At 55.5% G+C, this 20,043-nt stretch overlaps 1 protein-coding gene across 1 annotated transcript in view; it reads right to left on the bottom strand.

Annotated features, from left to right (window-relative positions):
* Window positions 1-5,479: 5,479 nt before the first annotated feature.
* The window catches only part of LRFN5 (leucine rich repeat and fibronectin type III domain containing 5), a 20,450-nt gene continuing 5,886 nt past the window's right edge, over window positions 5,480-20,043 (bottom strand). The window contains exons 2-4 of the mRNA XM_027705399.1: window positions 14,059-15,466; window positions 12,370-13,082; window positions 5,480-5,895 (exon numbers count right to left, since the gene is read on the bottom strand). Coding sequence (XP_027561200.1) covers window positions 5,786-5,895; window positions 12,370-13,082; window positions 14,059-15,446 — 2,211 coding nt within the window. The 5' untranslated portion in view covers window positions 15,447-15,466 and the 3' untranslated portion in view covers window positions 5,480-5,785. The remainder of the gene's footprint in view (window positions 5,896-12,369; window positions 13,083-14,058; window positions 15,467-20,043) is intronic.

Genomic DNA, 20,043 nt, shown 5'->3' with positions numbered 1-20,043 from the left:
CCAATGTCAGCACACAACTAATAACCTTCCTCTGCTTCCAAGTGAGAAGCAGAACCCCAGCTCCAGCCGTCCTATATTGCAGGGATTTTTTAAGCTCAGTTTATTGCAACCTGTCAAGATGCTCTCTGTAATTTGTACCCCACTGCATCACTCGAAGCACGACCAGCACCCTCACAGCCAAGCTTGACGGGTTATTTGTTCAGTTAATGTGAGGGACTAATGGGGACAGAAAAGACACTTGTGCCCCACATTTATCTATGACATCAGCAAAAATATACAAATATATTTCAACCCTGTTTAAGAGGCTGCACTGAGACTCCACAGAGCTCCAGACACAAGTTTATCCAGAGAGAGAAGAGGAACAACGGCACAGCACGTTCTAAAGCAGTGGTGCTCCTGCTGTACTCTGCAGCACCATTTTTAACCAGACACTACTCCAGCTGTGGTGTCAGACACAGCCACTGACTAATTAGTCCAAAAGGTCCCCAGCACCACAGTGGCCAGGCACTGCAGAGCATCTGACCAGGACTGTCACCACCCCGAGAGCCACAGTGTCCCCCAGCTGCCTCCCCTCCTCTGTTCCTATGACAGGTTTTGTGACTGCTGCCACAGGATTGTCAGATCAGCCTGAATCCAGGCTGGGTGGGATACAGTGAGAAGCCTTCTTAGAAACTTGCAACTGATTTTTTTTTCTTTCAATTTTTAACTCAATCAGAAAATAAGTGCTCTTTAGGTGTTTGCCTCCCACCCACCTTCTTTAAGGGGTTTCAACCCAAAGAAACCCACCGGCCACACATACTTGAGTTTAAATTTTCTCTGGTTTCAGCAAACTGCACAACAAACAACGCACTTGCAGGGAAGGAAATGTTCCCTTGGAGGCTGTTCAAACACATCCCCCAGAGCACCACCATCTCCCATGCACACCCACCCAACCATGGCACACCCACCCCTGGCTCCAGGGCTGCCATTGCCCCCTGGCACAGGCAGAGCTGCTGCAGGGCTCTCAGTGTCTGCCCCAAGGGAGAGGATATCCTGGTCAGGCTTGGGGATGGAGTCTCTTCCTTCTTATAACCAAGCAGGCAAAGGCCTCTCACCTGCAGGGAGGGTGGGCTTGGTGGGCTCACCCTGGCACCACTCCTGGCCCAGCTTCACCCAGAAAACCAGGTGCAGCCCCTCCTCCCTCCTCAAGTCCCCGTTCCCTCCCGAGCCCCATCTGGGCCAGTTTCACACCAGTGGCTGCTGGGCTGCTCTGTGGAGGGGCAGCTGGGTCCCATCACCCTCACCTCTCCTGCTGCAGTTGGCACCTCTGCTTGGCTGGCACCAGGTTCCATCACCCTTGGACAAGCCACAGGCAGTGTGAAACCCTTGGAGACAAAGGACATGCACGTTTGGTATCTGGGAGATCCCTCTGGCATCATTTGTGCTCCCCCTGGCAGGGCTCAGCTCCCAAAGGCAGTGCTGTCCCCTCCTCTGCAGGGGCTTGGGTGGCCCCCCTTTCCTTGCTCCATGCTGAATCCCAGAAACACAGAATTGCCTGGATGGGACAGGACCTGGGGGGTCTCTGCCCTGGTCCTTGCTTGGCCCAGGTTACTGAGGGCCTTACCCCCTTGGCTCTCACGAACCTCCACGGACAGGGGTGCCACAGACTGTCCTCCCTGCTCCACTCCCAGCGGGAGGGCTCTCCCCACATCCAGCCCGAGCCCCTCCATCAGCAGCTGGAGGGGCAACAGGACCACAGAGTCCAACCTCTGCCCTGCCTCATCCAGAGCTCTGGCACAGAACACTGAGTACAAAAACCTGTTCATCTCCCTGATGTTCTGGGAAGGTTCAGCCCCAACAGCGAATTACCCATGTCTGTCCTCTGAGTCAGCGACAGGACATTGGGCCAGGCACAGATTAGATTCCACCTATTTCAAAATTCAGTGGGGTTTTAGGACTTTAAGGGAAGAACACTCCTAAATAATGAAGATGAATAACAGACCACTTTAAAAGGATGAGTGTTTAAGAGCTGTGTAATTAGTGCCCCTCAGCAGCATGAGCACAGACGTGGTGGTGCATACTGCACCCTGAAATGATTCCAGAGGACTGTATCATTTCCAGGATAACTGGAAAAAGGGATTGCTGTGCCATTAAGCAGATGACAACAGTGTGGTGACACCCTCCTTATGTCACCCAACTTTTCTTGACTGGTCGCCAGGGAAGGTCTCTTTTAGGAGACTTGACAACACGATCCAATGGCATGTGCCAATGCTGAGCCAGTTGGCTTCTGATCCCGTGTACACAAGGGAATTTATGGGAAAAAATTCCGGGAAACCATGGTACCTTCAAGGGTGGCCCACAGTCAAAGCTGAAGGGTTTTTGCCACTGTCCTCAAAAGTCCCCACGTGTCTCTGCCGTGTCTCTGTCCACGTGTCTCACCAGCCTCTGCCTGGGCAGGTCCTTGGCAGCCCCAGAGACTCGGACAGCAGAGAGCTCCTGACCCAGACCCCAAGCCCACCGTCACACGGGGGGACTGCTCCAAGGAAGGCACCTTGTGGGTGTCTGCAGCTTCCTTGTGCTGTTGGCAAGGCCAGAGCCAGCTCTCCCAGGATGTGCTCTCTCAGGCTGAGCAGGACGTGCCCAACTGAGCAGCTTCCCCACCCCCTGAGCCCCCTCAGTGCCCCGCAGGGAGCTCGCCTTTGGTTGGGGTCTCTGCTGCCATCTCTGTTTTTCAGATTTCCATGAAAATGCCTCTGGAGATCCCAGCTTGCAGCAAACACAGCTCCCACACAACCACATTCCCTGCCCAGCTGGGAACATCCCAGAGGAGCCGAATCCATGCTGCCCCAGGACTCAGCAGTCCTGAACATCTGGAATGTCCTGCCTGTAAGTGCTTCTCTGGTCTCATGGAGAAAAAAAGCAAACAGAAACCCCCCAAACAATCAACCAAAAACCAAATGAAAAAGACCAAGGAAGTTGTCAGCAGCGTCTGCCAATATTGAGTGACGTTTGCATCAGACATGGAAAGGGAGATTCACATCCCCACTACAAATCCAGTCCTATATGGAGCTCCTGCTTCCCAGGGGGATCCTCCTTGGGATGCTCTGGGGTGTCATCTGTCTCTGAACAGAAAGGTTTTCTTCAATTAGTTTTCCCCTACCAAAAAAAGAAAAAGAAAAAACAAAGAAAAAACCAGAACTAGACCATGATAAATCTGTGTATTTCCATGAAAACAAGGTTTAGTTTGAAGATTCCCGACTAGCTTTCCCTGGTGCCTGCAGTGAGGAATGCTGGTGGGCTGGAATATCCAGGCTTTTCTGCCTGAGGATGCCCTGGAACAGCACAAGACATGAGCTATCACCCACCATTCTTTGACATCCCGCAGACCCCGAGAGCAGCGTGCCAGGCTGCCTGAGCTCCCCATTCTCAGTCTTATAACAAGTCACTTTTGCTTGTTGTTATGATGATATTCCTCTAAACCTTTTATGAATGGAACACCACTAAAGCCACCCTGGGAAGTGCAGCTCTGGTCCACCAAGAGGAACACTCCTGGCACCATCCAGCTGGCTCACTCTACTCCACAGACCTCCCAGGTTTGTTTCCCAAATCTGATTCACAACTTCAGAGGATTTTGCCCCACGAAAGCTGGATTTCCAACTAACACCGAGCTGACAGGTGGAACTTACCTTGACAATTAATTAAAAGGGTACAGAAAGGAACCAGCAAGGGGAAAGCAGCTCTGCTCTGTTCATGGAAGCCTGAAATTGGAGCCACTGAATGAGGGGAATAACATGACATTCACGTGGAATGAAATCCTGAGCATGGACGTGCTCTGTGCAGCCAGAGCTCGGAGCGTGTTGGTGTAACAAGGGTTCTGGCAGCAGCACGGACAAAGGCAGGATGTCAGAAGGAATCTGCAGCCCCAGCCATTCCCATACCTCACACGTCAGGGTCACGGATTCGTCCTGCCTGGATGTGTCACAGACCTCAGTGTCACCTGCTTGCTCTGAGTAAGGTCCTGAACTTCAGCACGGGAGCCACTCCAGACTGCAGTGAGGAAGGGGATGGGTCTGTGGACTCAACGTCCACTGAATATTTTATTGAAAAGTGATTTATTGGGGCTCATCCTCTTCCAAAATTCAACCCCCATTTGCACTGCACAGCAAGGCGAGGGAAGAGCAATAGGTGCTGTTACTATAATCCACAGGAAATCCAGGCTGTGTGCAGAGCCAGAAGGATCCCTGATCAGGCTTCGTGGGAACAAGAGTGATGAGTCCAATCCCTGATCAAATCCCATGGTTTTCCCCCAGAAGTCTCCACTCGGCGTGGCATTCCGTGCTCCGGATGAACCATGGATGGTCTGTCCCAGGGTCTGTGGGGCCAGACCAGCACTGAATTTTTCACACAGGCACAAGCACTGGGTGCCAAGCTTGGGGTCCCCTTGCCGACGCCCCGGGGTGAATTCTTGCTCTGCAGCATCAGAGGAGACCTGACAGGTGAGGCTCCTGGCTCAGCTCAGCCTCTCCTCCACGGGCTGCCGTGTCCTGGGGAGATTTGTTGCCTCTGCTGGTACGGACAAGCCATGGGTAAGTTGCTCAGGCAGCTGCCTGGGCTGAGGTCCATCATCGGCACGGCAGGACAGGGGCCATGGGTGGGACCGGCCCCCCCAGGGAGCAGTGGGGCCGGGGCAGCCCCATCCAGGCAGCCCCAGCTCCTGGCACAGCCCCTGGGAGGCCAGTCCAGCCGACAAGACACACTCTGTGTAGCTGTGATCTGTTTTCCTGAAGTTGTGTTAAGCCTGGCTGATTCACTGTGGTTCTGAGGAGACTCTAATTATATCTGTGAGCCAGATGGGATGCTGACAAGGGAGAAAAGAAAAAGCAAAAAACCAAAAACACCCTTAAGTCTTGTTTGAGGAGCAAGACGAGACAGGGAGAGCTGCGGCCACGCCAGGCTGGCAGTGTGGCTGGAGGGGCTGGGGCAGCATGAGAGAGGACAGTTCCACGCCAGTCCCCAGCTGTCCCCCTGCCCCAGACTGTCCCCTTAGGGCTGACATTGCACCAGAGCTCCTGGCACACCGTGCTTGGTGCTTTGCCTGTTCCCTGGCACTCCTGGCACGTGGTGCTGGAGCAGCCTGTGGTGCCATCACCCAGCACAGCCCAGGCTCCCCAGCTGGTGCAGAGGAGGGGGTACCCCAGGGCTTTCCCCCAGGGGCACATGGGGCTCCCTCTCTGCCATCACCCAGCACCAAGGGGCAATGCTGGGCAGCTCTCCTGCAGCATCAGTGCCCAAACCAGAAGGTCATCCCGGGCCAGTGGCCCCATGAGCTGGGGCTGGGGCAGGGCACAGCTCACTGCTCCCACTCCAACACACAGGGACCCCCCCCATCGCCCGCTGCAGTGCCCAGCCCCACCCCACCCAGCCTGGCCGGGTGCACAGACCCCTCTCTGGATCAACCAACCTGCCAGGCACAACCCCCCCGATCAACCAACATGCCCACGCCGTTGTAGTAAAACATTTATTGTTCAGGTGATAGAAGCTACCGTGTTTACAGCTCGTGACCTCACCACTGGCAACATGGAACATGACCTGGGACTGCAGCTGTTGCCACCGGATTTTTCGTCAGAATTTTTAGTTATAAAAACCTTGGACACCAGAAAAAAAGGTAATTTAGACTTAGAGTGGCAGATGGGAGATGGGCAACCTGTGAGGGGGGAAGACAGTTTTCTGGAGGCAGCCGACCTCGCCGTGGCCTCGGCTGCAGATTCAAGTAAAGGTTTCTGTGGGGTGAGTGCGGTGCGACACGTCAATCCTCGGAGAGCTGGAACCGGATTGTTTTCTGCCGAGTAACAACGTCAGTGGCAACGTTTTCAGGGAGTGGAGAAGGGCCAGTGTCCTGCGGAGAGGCCCCGGCTTCTGCGCAAAGAAACAGAACAGACACAGTGAGGGGACAAGGAGCAGGACCAGCCCTTCCTGCGGCCCAAGCCGTGCTGATGTGGGACCACACTGACAGTCCTGGGAGCTGCTGCGGGGCAACCCAGGCACGGCACCACCGACAGCCCTGGGAGCTGCCACGGGGCCGGTCTGGGCACGGCACCCACCGACGGCCCCAGGAGGTGCTGCATGGCCAGCCCGAGCATGGCCTCACACCAAGGGTCCCAAGAGCTGCTGCTCTGGGGCCAGCCCGGGCAGGGAGCAGCAGCAGAGCCTGCCCTCGGCCCCAGCACCCACTGTGTTGGTGCCACCAGCACCACGGGGGCCGGGGCACGGCAGGGGAGTGCGGTGACCAACGGGAGACTGGGCTAATGGGAGACAGGGCTAATGGGAGAAAGAGTTAACGGGAGACTGGGCTAATGGGAGACAGGGATAATGGTACCAGGGTCCCCAGCCCCTGGCTCAGCCAACAGCTTCAGCACCGACAAGGAGTGCTGGCACAGCACTGCTGCTGCTGCTGCAGCAGGGAAAACCCAACCAACAAAACAACCCCCAAAACCCCCAACAGAACCAGCAAAGCTCATTGTTCCAGAACCGGAGACTTCTCCAGTTTCTAGATTTGCTCCTGCTCTTGCCAAGGCCAAGGCTTTGCCCCCAGCAGGGACCCCGACCCCGCACAGTGCCAGGGATTCCCACAGAGCTGAGGACGCCAGAGCGGAGCAGAAGGTGGGCACGGACACAGCACTCGCCTTCCCGAGGTTTGCATGCATGAGGAAAGGTCACTGCAGCGAGGACATGCCATGTGTCACCGTCCTGCCCCGAGCCCCCACATCGACCCACGGCACAGGGACAGCCCTCGGGGCAGCTGTGCCACTGCCAGGGCAGCCGTGCCACCGCCTGGGCTGGTCCCACCGCGCCGGTGCCGCCCCGGCACGGCTCCACTTACCTCGGGAGTGCAGAGCTGCGCTGCCGTGTGCAAACACAAACCAGGCACCACGGTCAAACTCATCCTTGGTTTGCTGCGGGTTACAGCCCCCAGACTACAGACTGGCCACGGGGAACCTGGGCTCAGGTCGGGCAGAGGTCCCTGCACGCCCACCAAGGGGTCTGGGCCCCCACCCCTACTGGTTCTCTGCATTCCCTCTCCCAAAGGGAATTTCCCCTCCAGAGGAGATGGCACAGTTGGCGGGTGCCTCCAGAGCAGCAAACTGGCAGTGCAGAAGGAAAACCAGCTCAGACCCAGCCGGGCACACCAGCCTGGGCTAATCTTCCAGATTCCTGACTTGGATGCTTAAAAAGTTCAGTGCTTGAAACGACCTGAGGTGACACAGCACCACAAAACCAGGAGCTTATTCTGTCCATTTGGATACAGACACAGTTCCCAATGTGGGGTCTGCAGCCAGCCATGTGCCATGTTTGCTCTTTTCCTTTTGAGTTTCCTTCCTTCTCCAGCCAAGCTTCCCTCTCCAGCAGCAGCCTTGTGAATAAATCCACTGTATGAAAAGTCCACAGTCAGCAAGACCAGTAAGCTTCACCTTTTGCTGGGCTTATGTTACTGGTGCGGGGTGTAGGTGCTGTAACCGGCACCACAGCTGCCCCATGCACCAGGACTCCTGTCCCACGGGATCTGTGCTGCTGCGACAGCCAGACCGCAGCCACACTCCAGATCCCAGCCACACTCCAGATCCCAGCCACACTCCAGACCTCAGCCACGCTCCAGATCCCAGCCACACTCCAGACCCCAGCCACACTCCAGACCTCAGCCACGCTCCAGATCCCAGCCACACTCCAGATCCCAGCCACAGTCCAGACCCCAGCCACACTCCAGACCTCAGCCACGCTCCAGATCCCAGCCACACTCCAGATCCCAGCCACACTCCAGATCCCAGCCACACCCCAGACCCCAGCCACACTCCAGACCTCAGCAATACTCCAGATCCCAGCCACACTCCAGACCTCAGCCACAGTCCAGACCCCAGCCACAGTCCAGACCCCAGCCACAGTCCAGACCTCAGCCACAATCCAGACCAGTGACAGTCAGCACAGGGCACGGGTGTTTCTGCTTAGAGCCGACTTTCCTGGCACTCAGTGCTGCTGTGTCCCTGCCCACAGCCGGCACTGCTGCCGTGCACAGGAGGTGCTGCCAGCCAGACCCCTCCGTGGTGCCTCGTGGCTCCTGGAACAATTCAGCAGCCATGGGGGGTGCAGCACCACACTGGCACAGGACTTGGCACTTCGCCTGTGGGGAGCCCTGGCTGGGCCAAGGGCCCATCGTGGGCGACTGACCCAGCACAGCACCAGCTCTGCCCCAGGCCCAGCACCCTGACACACACCCAGGCACACAGGGACACATTTGCAAAGGGGAAAGGGGGGATCCACATTTTCTGTGAGGGCTCTGTGGACTGGCCACAGTTTGCTGCTTTTAAACCAGAACTCTGACCAACAATAAAATTACTGCCAGGGGAAGGCACCGTGCAACCGGGTGGCTGCTGTTAGTGCAGCTTTAGGGGAGCAATGGTGCACCCCGGGTGGGCAGCAGCACCCTGGAGCACGCTGGTGAATGTTCCTGAGCGATGTGCCCACTCTGTGAGTGGTCCTGCTCAGGCTCTGGTACCGCTGACACTCCAGGGTCGCCGAGGCTCCAGGGTCACCAAGGCTCTGGTTCCCCTCGGATGCTGGGAAGAGAAGCAGTCATGGTAGCAGCTGTGGCTGTTGCTCCTGGTTGAAGCCATTCCTGGGAAGGCAGTGTGCCCCTCTCTGTGCCGGGTGCCTGCCGTGGCTCTGGGCACGGTCTTGCCATGGCACAGAAAGGGCCCTGCTGCACCTTCTGGAGGGCACAGGCAGCTGGGCAGGACTGTCACCTGTCACGGCTCAGTGTCACTCCACCGGCCCAGGATGCTCCCAGAGCAGTGCCCAGCAGGGCTGTCGTTGTTCCCAGGAGGCAGGAGCATCCCTGTGCTCCTGGCATCAGACCTCCAGCCTCCAGCAGCTCTGCCACTGGCAGGGATGAGACCACTTCGTGCCAGTGGCCCAGCAGGAGCCCTTGGGCAGGCGGCATGTCCTGGCAGTGCCGGGCCCTTCCCAGCCAGAGTGACGTGTTCCCAGGAGCCGTGTCCTCTCTTCCAGGCGTGGGGCACACAGCTGCGCTCCCCAGCTCCCCCTCCCTGTCTGCAGGGCCGCGTGGGCACGAGGATGGCTGGCAAAAGCACGGGGACACGCTGCAGAAATAAAGCCACGTTGGCACCAGAGCGGAGCAGCACCATGTATTGATGGTAAGGACACGCCTGGGCACAGCAGGAAAGCAGCAGGGAAACAACAGACACAACACAACACCCTCCTCCTCCATCCAGACATGGCTGCACCAGCCTCTAACACAGCACCACCTCCAGAGAAGGCCTGGGCCCAGGGGTGTGTTTCAGCCATTTCAGCAAGAGAAAACAACTTTCTGAAGCAGTTTCTCCTCCTCCAGTGCCTGCGAATAAAGACCCTCTTACCACTAAAACCTTGGACAATCTATATCTGAGCAGGAGCACGTGGAGCAGAGCCAGGGGTGGCACCATGGGCTCATGTCCCTGCAGACCCCTCTGCAGCTGGGGGTGACACTGGGGCCACAGTAAATCACACCTCCCGTCCCCCTGATATCCCCAAACTGCCTGATGTGTTCACACCAATCACCTCCAATGGTGAGGAGTTATTCCAGTTTGGAGGAGATGACCGATGTTATTCTGATCCAGGAGCATCTCAGCACTTTTTCTGCCTCACACTCCTGGCAAACTCTGGTTTTGCTGAGCAGAAAGGACAGAGAATTTCCTCCTCCACGAGGCTTCCCATACTTTGAATCAAGCCTGAATAAAACACAATGTCCCACTGCACAGTTACTCCAGTGGGAACAGCCAATTTCATGACTGAGGCATTCCCAAGGGATGCTCCTCTCAGCCAGGGAGAGAAACTGGCACCAGAGGAACCCACAGCTGCCCAGGTCTCCGTTCCTGCACTATCAGCAGAGAATTAAATCGAACACAGGGCCATATGGCCCCTCTGCACTGCTGACGCAGAGGCACCGTGGACAGAACATCAGCTGCAGTGCTTAGAAAATTACTCCTTTGAGTAAAAAATTAAAAATATAAAAATAAACTTCCCTAAACCACAAGAAGCCATTAATATTTTAACACTTTCACAAAACATCAGACACATTTAGGTCCAACTTTAGACAACATATAAAGCATTTTCATTTGATGTTTTTAAAAAGCACAGTTAAACCCAACCCCTCTCAGCAGCAAACCTGTGACGGTCTCCCTGTGCCCCAGCACAGAGGGAAGGTGCCTCTGCAGCCCCTCACCAGGGCTTGGACCTTCGTGTTTGTTCCATGCTGGGCAAAGCCTTAATCATCATTTTGCCAGTCCCTGGACACACCATCCCTGTCCTTGGCAGCACCTTATTTCACAGCCCCCTTCTGTGCATGCAGCCCTCAAGGAGCACATGGGCTGCCAGAGCAATCCAAGGAGGGATTTATTATAATTTTGTCTAACTTTCCCAGCAGGAAGTGGGTTTTCTCATTCTGAGGCTTCGTTTCGTATTTGGTCTCTGCATTTCCCAAGGGAAGCAAAAAGGGTTTCTAAAAAAGAAACAAGCCTCTTCCTTCTGTGTTCTCTACACTACCCTCATCCAGACTTCGTTCTTCCACGATGGGCAATAAAATCACCCAGAGCAACCCACGACGGCCAAGAACACCATCCCCACACTGCAGAGTCCCAGAGACAGAGACAGGGACACCGGGGGACATTCCCCTCACAACTGCCTGGGGCCAGCTGCTGCCCTGGGTAGAGCCAGGCTGTCCTCAGGCACCTGGTCTGGGTTATGTTGCCCCCAAGAACAAACACACAGGGTGTAAAATTTAACTGTTCTCTCACTTTAATGGCTGCAAAGCCCATCTCGAACCCATTATTTGGCATCTGAGAATTCACAATGCACTAATGTTCAGAGTTAAGCTGTCGCTAATTTGAACATGATGACCATATGAGTTTAATTAATATTAACTGCAGACTTCCCTTTGCAGAGCAGCACACGCAGGGCTGCCACCCACCCAGCGTGGGGTTTGCACCTGCTGTCCCCCACTGCTGCACGTCCTGTCCCTACAGAGCGGCCCCAAATCACTCCAGCCCACGGGCTCCGCAACCAACAGCAGGTTAAAGGTGAGACCATCGTCTTTAAGTCCCCTCACTGTGCTCAGGGACTGAAGAGAACTGGAACAAAACACAAAGTTTACAGCAAACATGCCCAAAAGTCGAGGACAGCAGGAGATGACCATCATCATCCCGATCAACCACCAGTGAGGCGCTGAACAGCCCCGTGCCCTCCTGCTGCAGCCCTGCCTGCACCCCCGGCCCCACTCACTGCCCTGCCCAGCCCTGCCCCACAGTCCGAGGAGCCCCAGCCCAGCCCCAAAGGCTCCAGGACGGGGGCAATGCCTGTGCCGTGGGCTGTGGGTGCTCAGGGACCGCGGGTCAGGCACCCTCCTGAGGAGACCTGGCGGGGCCCCGCTGCTGCACCGGGACCCCTTGCCCTGGCACCCTCCTCGTCCTGGTCCCGGCCCCGCGGTGGGACCCGGCTCCGGCGGGGCAGTCACCGCGAGGCTGGCTGGGGTACCGAGTGAATAGTTTATTTTACACAACATAACAACACAGCGTTGTCGCTCCTGTACAGCATCTGCCTAAAAACAAAGGCAACACCATTGTCACGGAAAAGAAATGTACAGTCTGACCAGTTTAAAAAATATCATTTTACTGATTGATCCAGAAGTGGTTATTTGTTAGCTTGGAGGAAATTGCATTTCCTTTATAAAAGGCTTTTTCTGTGAAAACTCTCTCTTTTGTTTTCTGCTACTGCAGAACCAGGAAGCCAGTCCTAGAGCAGGGAAGGCACTGGTGCTGTTTCGTGCTTTTTTTCACCCCTTAATCTTTTTTTTCCTTTTTTTTTCTTTTTTTTTTTTAAATCTCTGAATGTTGCCTTCGATTTTGATATTAAATAAAACCAAACAAAAACTAAATAAACCCCTGTGTGCACTGGGTGGCTTATACAGAACCCCGCATGAACGAGCCATTAATCAGCGAGATAGCAGTGGACTTCCAAATCCAATTCCCCCGGAGAGGGAGTTTCACACAACGTTTGGTGTTTTGTTTATCGTTAAAATAAAATTTAAAAAAAAAAAAAAAAAAGAGAAAAAGAAAAAAAAAGCAGGTCACACAGTGCTTTCCAATATCCACTCAGAACTGGAGAAAGTTGCTTTTCCGCTATCGGCCCCGGCGCCGTCTGCCTGGACTAGCATCCCGTTCATGGACAAGCTCCGTTTGGAGCGCAGTCCGCCGGCACCGGCGCCGCGGGGCTCCAGCAGCTCCCCGCCCAGCGAGCGCCGGCGCTTGGCCCGGGATGTGTCGGCCGGCAGAGTGAGGAACTTACTTGGCTTTGATTGTGCTCTTTTGTACGTGGGGGCGGCGGGGGCCGCGGCGGGGGCGCGGCTCGGCAGCTGCAGGGCCGTGGAGTTATTTCTGTTCGAGTTCTGGGGCTCGGCGCTGCCGCCAGCCTCGCCCTGCGGCTCGGGGACGGGCTTGGGCCCCGACTTTCGCTTCTGCTTCTGCGAGAGGGAGGTGCTGGAAGTCCAGGTGGGAGGCAAAGCGGAGGTAGCGGTGGCCGAGTCCTGGCTGGAGCCAGTGTCCGGCGACTGCATGGTGCCGTCACCGGCGGCCTTGCAGCACTGGATGCCCTCCTCGTGCCCCACGGCCTGCTTGGACATGGACTGCGACAGCACCCCGCTGCAGCCCTGGATCTGAGCCCCGTTGGTCTGCGAGTACACGTTGCTGACCTTGGTGGCCTTCTGCTGCCCGTTGTTGTTGCACACCTTGTAGCGGATCATGAGGATGATGATGAACACGAGCACCGAAGCCACGATGATCCCACCAATGATGATAATCATGGTCCCCCCCAGGAACTGGGACTGCATGAAGTGGCAGCGCACGTAATCCTGCTCGGTGGTGAACTGCGTGCAGCCCACGACCCTGGTGGCCGTCAGCGAGGTGATCCCGTCGTCGTAGATGGCCAGGACGCACAGGTCGTACATCGTCCCCGCGGCCAGGTTGTTGACCAGGAAGGTTTTGCTTGTGGGAGGTATCATTCTGGGGGAGAAGGAAACCAATGTGAATGACCCTGGCAGACACACAGACACCTCCTGGCAGCCCTGGACATGCTGAGCACCACGGCTTGGCTGTCCCACCTCTGCCACAGCCCCCACAGGGCTGATCACCGTCCCCCAGCAGCTGCTGCCCAGTGTTTGATGTGGCGCAGTCACCACCAAGCTCCCCAACACAGCTTGGCATGGCAGAGCCTCCCATCAGAGCAACCACATCAAAAGCAGAATCACAGAATCCCAGGCTCATTTGGGTCAGAAGGGACATTTAAAGTGCCACCCCCTGCCATGGGCAGGGACACCTTCCACCAGCCCAGGTTACTCCAAGCCCCATCCAGCCTGGCCTTGGATGCTTCCAGGGATCCGGGGGCAGCCACAGCTGCTCTGGGCAACCTGTGCCAGGGCCTTCTCACTCTCACAGCCAGGAATTCCTTCCCAGTATCTGATCTGTATCCACCCCCTTTCAGCTTAAAGGCAGCACCCCTTGTCCTATTAATGGGACAAAGAAATTCATAGAAGAAATAACCAAACAAAGACAGTGTTGAAGGGTGTGATGGCCACGCCCAGCAGCACAGATCTCCCTTGCACTTCCCCAGCAGGGACACCGCCAGAAAGTACTGCAAGGAACACGGTCACGGACACTGTCCTCCCTGTGCTTCCAGAAAGCCAAGCACATTAAGATCCATTTAATCCATCTACCCTCACAGCCCTTCTCGGATCAGTTCAGAGGATTAGAGGTCCGTTTGGATTATCTAAAAATAACACCATTCAAGGTAACTTCCCCATCTGTGAGTAGAAAATGGCATGAGTCCTTCCCAAGGCTCCCACCATGAGCTGCCAGGGCTCTGCTCAGCCGGCCCAGCCCGGCACGAGAGGTCTGGTGGATGAGCTGCCGGGGCCGGGGGCCCCATGCCAGCACCGAGCACCCAGTACGGCCCTGCACGGGCAGGCTGGGGCAGCCTTACCTGTAAACAAGGGAGTCATCGTAAGTACCATTGTACTGGATTTGGAACATACGTATCCCAGGTATATTCCTCTGGAAATTGAATTTCAGCAGAGCAGTGGAGGACGTTGCTTCCGCAACAACCACCTTCTTATCCTGGCTGACTTTTGTATCCCCGTTGCTACTGCTCGCGTTGGAGCCCGACTTGGTGGACGTGGAGATATCCGAGGAGCCCGGGTCGGGCTCATGGATGTGGTTTGTGCTGTTCAGCAGGTGGGGGAGTTTGATGATGTGCAGGTCCACCGTCTGCGTGGCCTCCCCTGCCGGGTTGGAAGCAATGCAGGTGAAGGAGCCCGTGTCCTTCACCGTCGTGATGAGGATGTCGAGCGTCCCGTTGTCATACACCACGGACCTGGTGGCATTGGAAATCAGTTTGCCCTCGGGTGAAATCCAATGGATGGCTGGCTCGGGGTCGCCCCGGGCCTTGCAGCGCAGGGCTGCCCGCTGCCCCTCCAGCACCCGCAGCTCGTGGGTGTGCCGGGTGATGAGCGGGGGCTCGCAGAGGAACTCCTCCTCAGGGATCGACCAGAAGTACCGGCCCGACAGGAGCGTGGGAGAGGCGCAGGTCTCCAGGTCGTCCTCCCTGGAGAGGCGCCTCAGCCACAAAAGCTCACAGTTGCAATGCAAGGGGTTCCCACCGAAGCTCAGCGCAAACGTCGAGGGGCTGATAATTCCTGAGGTTGCCAGCACCTGAGCACGCTGGAAGAGTGGGTCAGGAGGAAGCTTCTGCAGTTTGTTAGACGTGACGTCCAGCCTGGTCATCTTGTGGAGGTGGGAGAAGGTCCCCTTAGGAATATGGTCAATCATGTTGTGGTCCAGACTGAGAGTGTGCAAACTGACCATCTTCTCCACGGCATCCCAGGGGATGGTTTCCAGATTGTTGTAAGACAAATCCAATTCCTCAAGGGCTAAAACATCATCAAAAGCTGTGGAAGAAATTAAAGTCAGCTGGTTGTTGTTCAGTATCAAGTGGTGGAGATTGGAGAGCCCGCTGAACATGTCATTAGTGATCTTAGTCAATCGGTTGCTGTTCAGATGCAGAGCCCGCAAATTGCGCAGGTCGGCAAACGCGTGAGGGGTGATAAAACTGATTGTATTCCGGGACAGCGTCAGGTCCACCAGGCTGGTCATGTTGGCAAAGTCTTTCCTTTTAATGTTTGTAACAAAGTTGTCTGCCAGCCGCAGCTCCACGGTCCTCCTGTCAATGTTGGGAGGAACAAACAAGAGCCCTTTCTTGGCACAGAGGGTGGCGAGGTTCGGAGACAGGATCTGACAGACGCAGCGCTTGGGGCAGATCTGAGCTCGCACTGCTATGCCAATGAACAGCAGAAACAAAAGCAGTTTTTCCATTGTAGATCAGGTTCAAGAGCCTGCAAGGGAGAGCAAATGGCAGTTAGTCTCTGCGAGACAAGCACAGGACACGATAAAAAAGCCAAGACAGACTGTGGTCAAACCATGAAGGTTCAGGTAGCAGCGTGCCCCTCTCACTGCATTACCTGGCTCTTTGTCATTCCCCTGTCCTGACAGAGGAGCGCCTGTGCTGCCTGCCGGGGGACAGCTGAGAGACAGGCATGTTTGCAAACACACACACAGACTCTCACATACAAGGGACAAAACGACTGGGAAGCCACTGGTGGCACTGCACATGCAGCCTCTCAGGCCCCTCCTGCTAGAGCCCATCCCACCACACAGTGCACCTCTGCATCCCAACAGATCCCCCGACCTCCATGCTTGGCCAGATGCTTGGCCATAATGACAAATGTCCAGGTGTGGAAAATGAGGGGTGGTTCATGTGTGCTTCACTTGCTAAGCTGAAAGTCCCAGTTGCCTTGAAATCACTGCAGCTCCACGGGTTTACAGCCGTCTCCACTGAACATTTAAGCTCTTAATGCTATTTTCAGAATAAACTCAGAAGGAGCTAATTTTATGTCATTCAAACCCCAAAAATGCAAATAAAACAAAAAAAAATATATAAAACAAAACCCAAGAATAGCCCCCACAACAGGGATCTAAATAAAAATGGATCACGGGCTAATTTTAGCGGATCACAGCTCTCCGGCTGCCGCTGCTCCCCCCGGAAAGCCCGGCGGCTCAATTATCCTTATCGCTTACAGCGCCAGCCCCGGCTCCTCACGGCGTGTGGGAGCAGGGCCGACAGCAGCAGTGCCCACGCCAGCTCACTGAGATCATCCATCAGTGACTACACCAAAGGCTCCTGGCGGCAGGGCCGGGGGATGCTCCTTTGTGGAGCAGGTGGGAGCACCACGGAGGTCCCGTGGAGAAGCACCCACGTTGTCTGAGAGGGAATGTGCCATCGTGAGCAACACAGCTCAGAGGGGCTTCACACTGGGAATGAAGCACCCAGCTCCCTTCGGGACCAGCACAATTACACGTGTTCGGATCGGATTACTCAGACCCATTATCATCCCAGAGATGCATTAATGAAGATCAGCTAAAACACAGTTTCACAGCCAGCCAGGAGCAGGAGTCTTAAATTGTCATTGATATTTAAAGCCATTTAACGTCAGAACAACAATTACTGCTCCTGTTGTCCATCCATAACCCACCGGTGGTGCCAGGCAAGACGGGGAGGCAACAAAAAGGATGAGTGAAAATACCAGCCTAAACTCTGCTTTTCAGCACTATTAATGTATTTTTTCCAGATACTTCTGAGGACTGCAGGTATTCAGGACTGCTGGCTCCAACTCTCGAGTCCCCACTGGAAAAACAAAAGATGGTGTTACCGAGGTCCTCAGCAGAGTCTGCAGCGGGCAGTGCTGGGAGCTGCTCCCATAACCAGTACAACCATCACCATTCCTGCTGCCATTAGCTGTGGCAGGAAGCAGCATAAAGGTATGTTCTGTGGACTCAGTCTCGTGCCAGCACTGCAGGTTGGGGTGGCCCCGCAGGTGACAAGGACCTGGAGAACGGCGATGCTGAGCAGTGCAGCAAAGCGCCTGGTGCAGCCCCCAAACCCCACTGGTGTCACCCGCTGGCCACCTCCTGACCTGGCATCTGCAGCCACAGCCAGGGGCTGCCGCCTGCCCTTTAATCTACATCTGGCACGGAGCAGATTGGAAGGGGCTCGGCGGCTCAGGGCATCTGCAGCACGGCCACCAGACAGCCTTGGCTGGGGACACGGCGCTCGTTTACATTTGCTAACTTAATGCTGCTAATTTAGATTTGTGGCTGTGATTAAAGTCGTGTGCCTGGATTCAGCTAAGTCCACTTGAAGAACTACACAAGATTAAACCAAAATCAGCACGTTTATAAGGTTGGAAATACCGTTACAAGACAAAACAAATTAAACCATAGCTGGAATGACAAGGTTACAGCGAGGTTACCCACCAGCAGAGGTGGGATTTTTGGATTTTAGGAGAGTTTTTGATACTTTCTCTGTCAGTATCCTCTGGACAAATGCCCAGCACATGGCCAGAGCTGGATGCAATGTCGGGCTGTGGGTCAGGCTCAAAGGCTGCAGGAAATGGGGCAAGACCGGCCAGTGGCCAGTCACTGGCACTGTCCCCCAGGACTCCAGCCCAGGGACAGTCCTCTGCAGTGTCTCTGTCAGTCACCTGCACAGGGAGGTGAGTGCACCCCACGTACACCTGCCAACGACCCTGAATTAGGATGAGTGGTTCCCTTGGGGGCACAGGGTGCTTATGGAGAGGTCCTGGTGGAACAGGAGCGCTGGACAGCCACCAGCCCTGACCGTGATTCTGCACCGGGACGCCTCAACTGACAGGAAACAGCTCCCAGCGCTTCCAGAGGAGCCACCTGCCGCTGGCAGAGGGTGACAGCCATGGCATTCCCTGGGGCACACATGGACCCCTCTGGCCAGCCCTTCCCAAGGGCAGACCCCAACCACAAACCTGCAAGTCTGAGAGGTGCTGGGGCACAGCCAGAGTGAGCCCAGCCTGTGCAAGGCATGGCCACTCCAGAGCCCCCACCAGCACCACCGGGGCGAGCAGCGGCACCATCCCAGCACCTGGTCAGCAGCATGCCATGGGAATGACCACCCACCAGTTCTAGCAACAAACTGAGGTCATAGGAAGTGATAATGAATTTAAAATTCCTGCCTGGAATGGATCCAAGAGACCTGGGACCGAAATGCCACAAACACACGGCTGCCATGGCTCTTTGTGCCCAACATGCTGCGTGCTGGGGGTTTTCCCCTCTCCTCCTTGGAATACGAAGTGCAGCATCTGCAGATGTCTCCAGTGCTCCAATGGGGGTACTTCCATACTGTGGCTGTCACAACACATGGGAGCAGTGGGGGCCAGGAGACAGTAATTAATTAGCAAACCATTTCCAGTGCATCCAATTCCTGCTGGGATGGTGGGTGTTGCACACAGCCCGTGTGCCAGGGACACACACCAAGAGCTGTTGGAGCCAGCTGCCAACTTGGGGCCCGGCTCAGACATCCCCTGTCATCACTGAGGTCACGACAGAGCTACTGACTGCCCTTCCCACCTTCCAGAAGTTGGGATTCTCAAGGTCTTTGCAAATGCAATTTTCTGGTGGGGAAAAAGAAAATCTGGAATCTGACAGTGTTCACCTGCTGGGGATGGAGGAAGGGAAATCCTGGCATCAGCCACCACAAGCACCCCACAGCCATGCTGAAATGGGGACATGTAAAGGGAGATGCTGGGATCTCTGGCATTTCAGCTGCTGGGACCAGTGAGGTGGGGAACGAGGAGCTTCAGTTTCCCAAAGGTCAGTGGTTTGTAAACACCACCGAGCGTTTTGCTGCATTGGAAACAAAGTACCTGAGAAAACAAACACTTGGATCAAAGAAACTCAACATGGAGCAGCCCTGCTGGCCACCCACTGCTGCCCCAGCCAGGACCACACGCCAGGACCACATGCCAGGACCACAGCCACCGTGTTCTCCACCTGCAACCCTTGCTGTAGGACTGGACGGGTGAATCCCTGGGGATGCCTCTGGGAAATCCTCTACCCTTGGCTTTGTTAAAGGGCTTCAGACAGGCACAAACACAACTGTACCTCTCAGACCTATGGGAATCTGAAAAGCAGGAGCCACGTGAGACCCAGGCCCAAAGCAAGGGCCAGGGGCAGCAATGCCAGCTCACGTGGGGATGCTGCCTGTCCTGGCAAAATGTGTGATTGTTCCTCAAAATCTCCGTTTCTGATTTTTGCTGGTTTTCCACTGTCTTCTACACAGCAAAGAGCTCCAGCTCCTTCCCTTGCAATGCACAGCTTAAAAACATGCCCATAAAGCTCAGAAATTGAGGAGAAAAACAGGGTAATTATCCTTTCTTTACTTTTTAAGCACTTTGTTTTAGAATTGTTTCACATCTCTGGAGCAGACAACACTCAACAATGTCAAGTCCTTAGAACAGTGAAAGCAACACGAGGTCCCTGCAGTGCACATGGGTCACAGCTGGGGTGTTTGCAGCAGGAGCAAGGACATGGGCACGTCCTGGGGACTCCCCCCTCACTTCTGTTGACACAGCTCCCTGTGTCCTGCATTTCCACAGGAGTGCTGCAGCCTTCCCAAGGGGCATGGGCAGGGTCAGGGTCCTTGTGCTCCAGGGGGATGCCCAACACTCACCACGCTGGCCAGGGAACCCCCTTGGCTCCAGCACCGCTCGCTGCAGCTCGTGGCTGTGCTCACCTGGGACAGGGACACTGGTGTGAGCACAGTCAGTACAACAGGGCCGTGGGATTTCCAGGGATTTTGTTTCTTTCCCTTTCCATTCTGCTCCCTGTCATGCCCCACACTGTCTCTCTCACACACGTGTCCCAGCACACACATATATCCCAGTGTTCCACTCTGAACACTCAGTGAGCAGCACTCCCAGCACCACTGCCTGCTGTGCACTGACAGTGGCAGGCAAGGTGGCAGCACGCTCCCAATACACCTCCTGCACACTTCCAGCACACTCCCTGCACACTTCCAGCACACTCCCTGCACACTTCCAGC

The sequence above is a fragment of the Neopelma chrysocephalum genome, unplaced genomic scaffold (assembly GCF_003984885.1).
Source record: "Neopelma chrysocephalum unplaced genomic scaffold, ASM398488v2 Primary Assembly neopelma1_329, whole genome shotgun sequence".
Lineage (NCBI taxonomy): Eukaryota > Metazoa > Chordata > Aves > Passeriformes > Pipridae > Neopelma > Neopelma chrysocephalum.
Note: the sequence above shows the minus strand (reverse complement) of the source record. Positions and strands in the feature narration are given on the sequence as shown.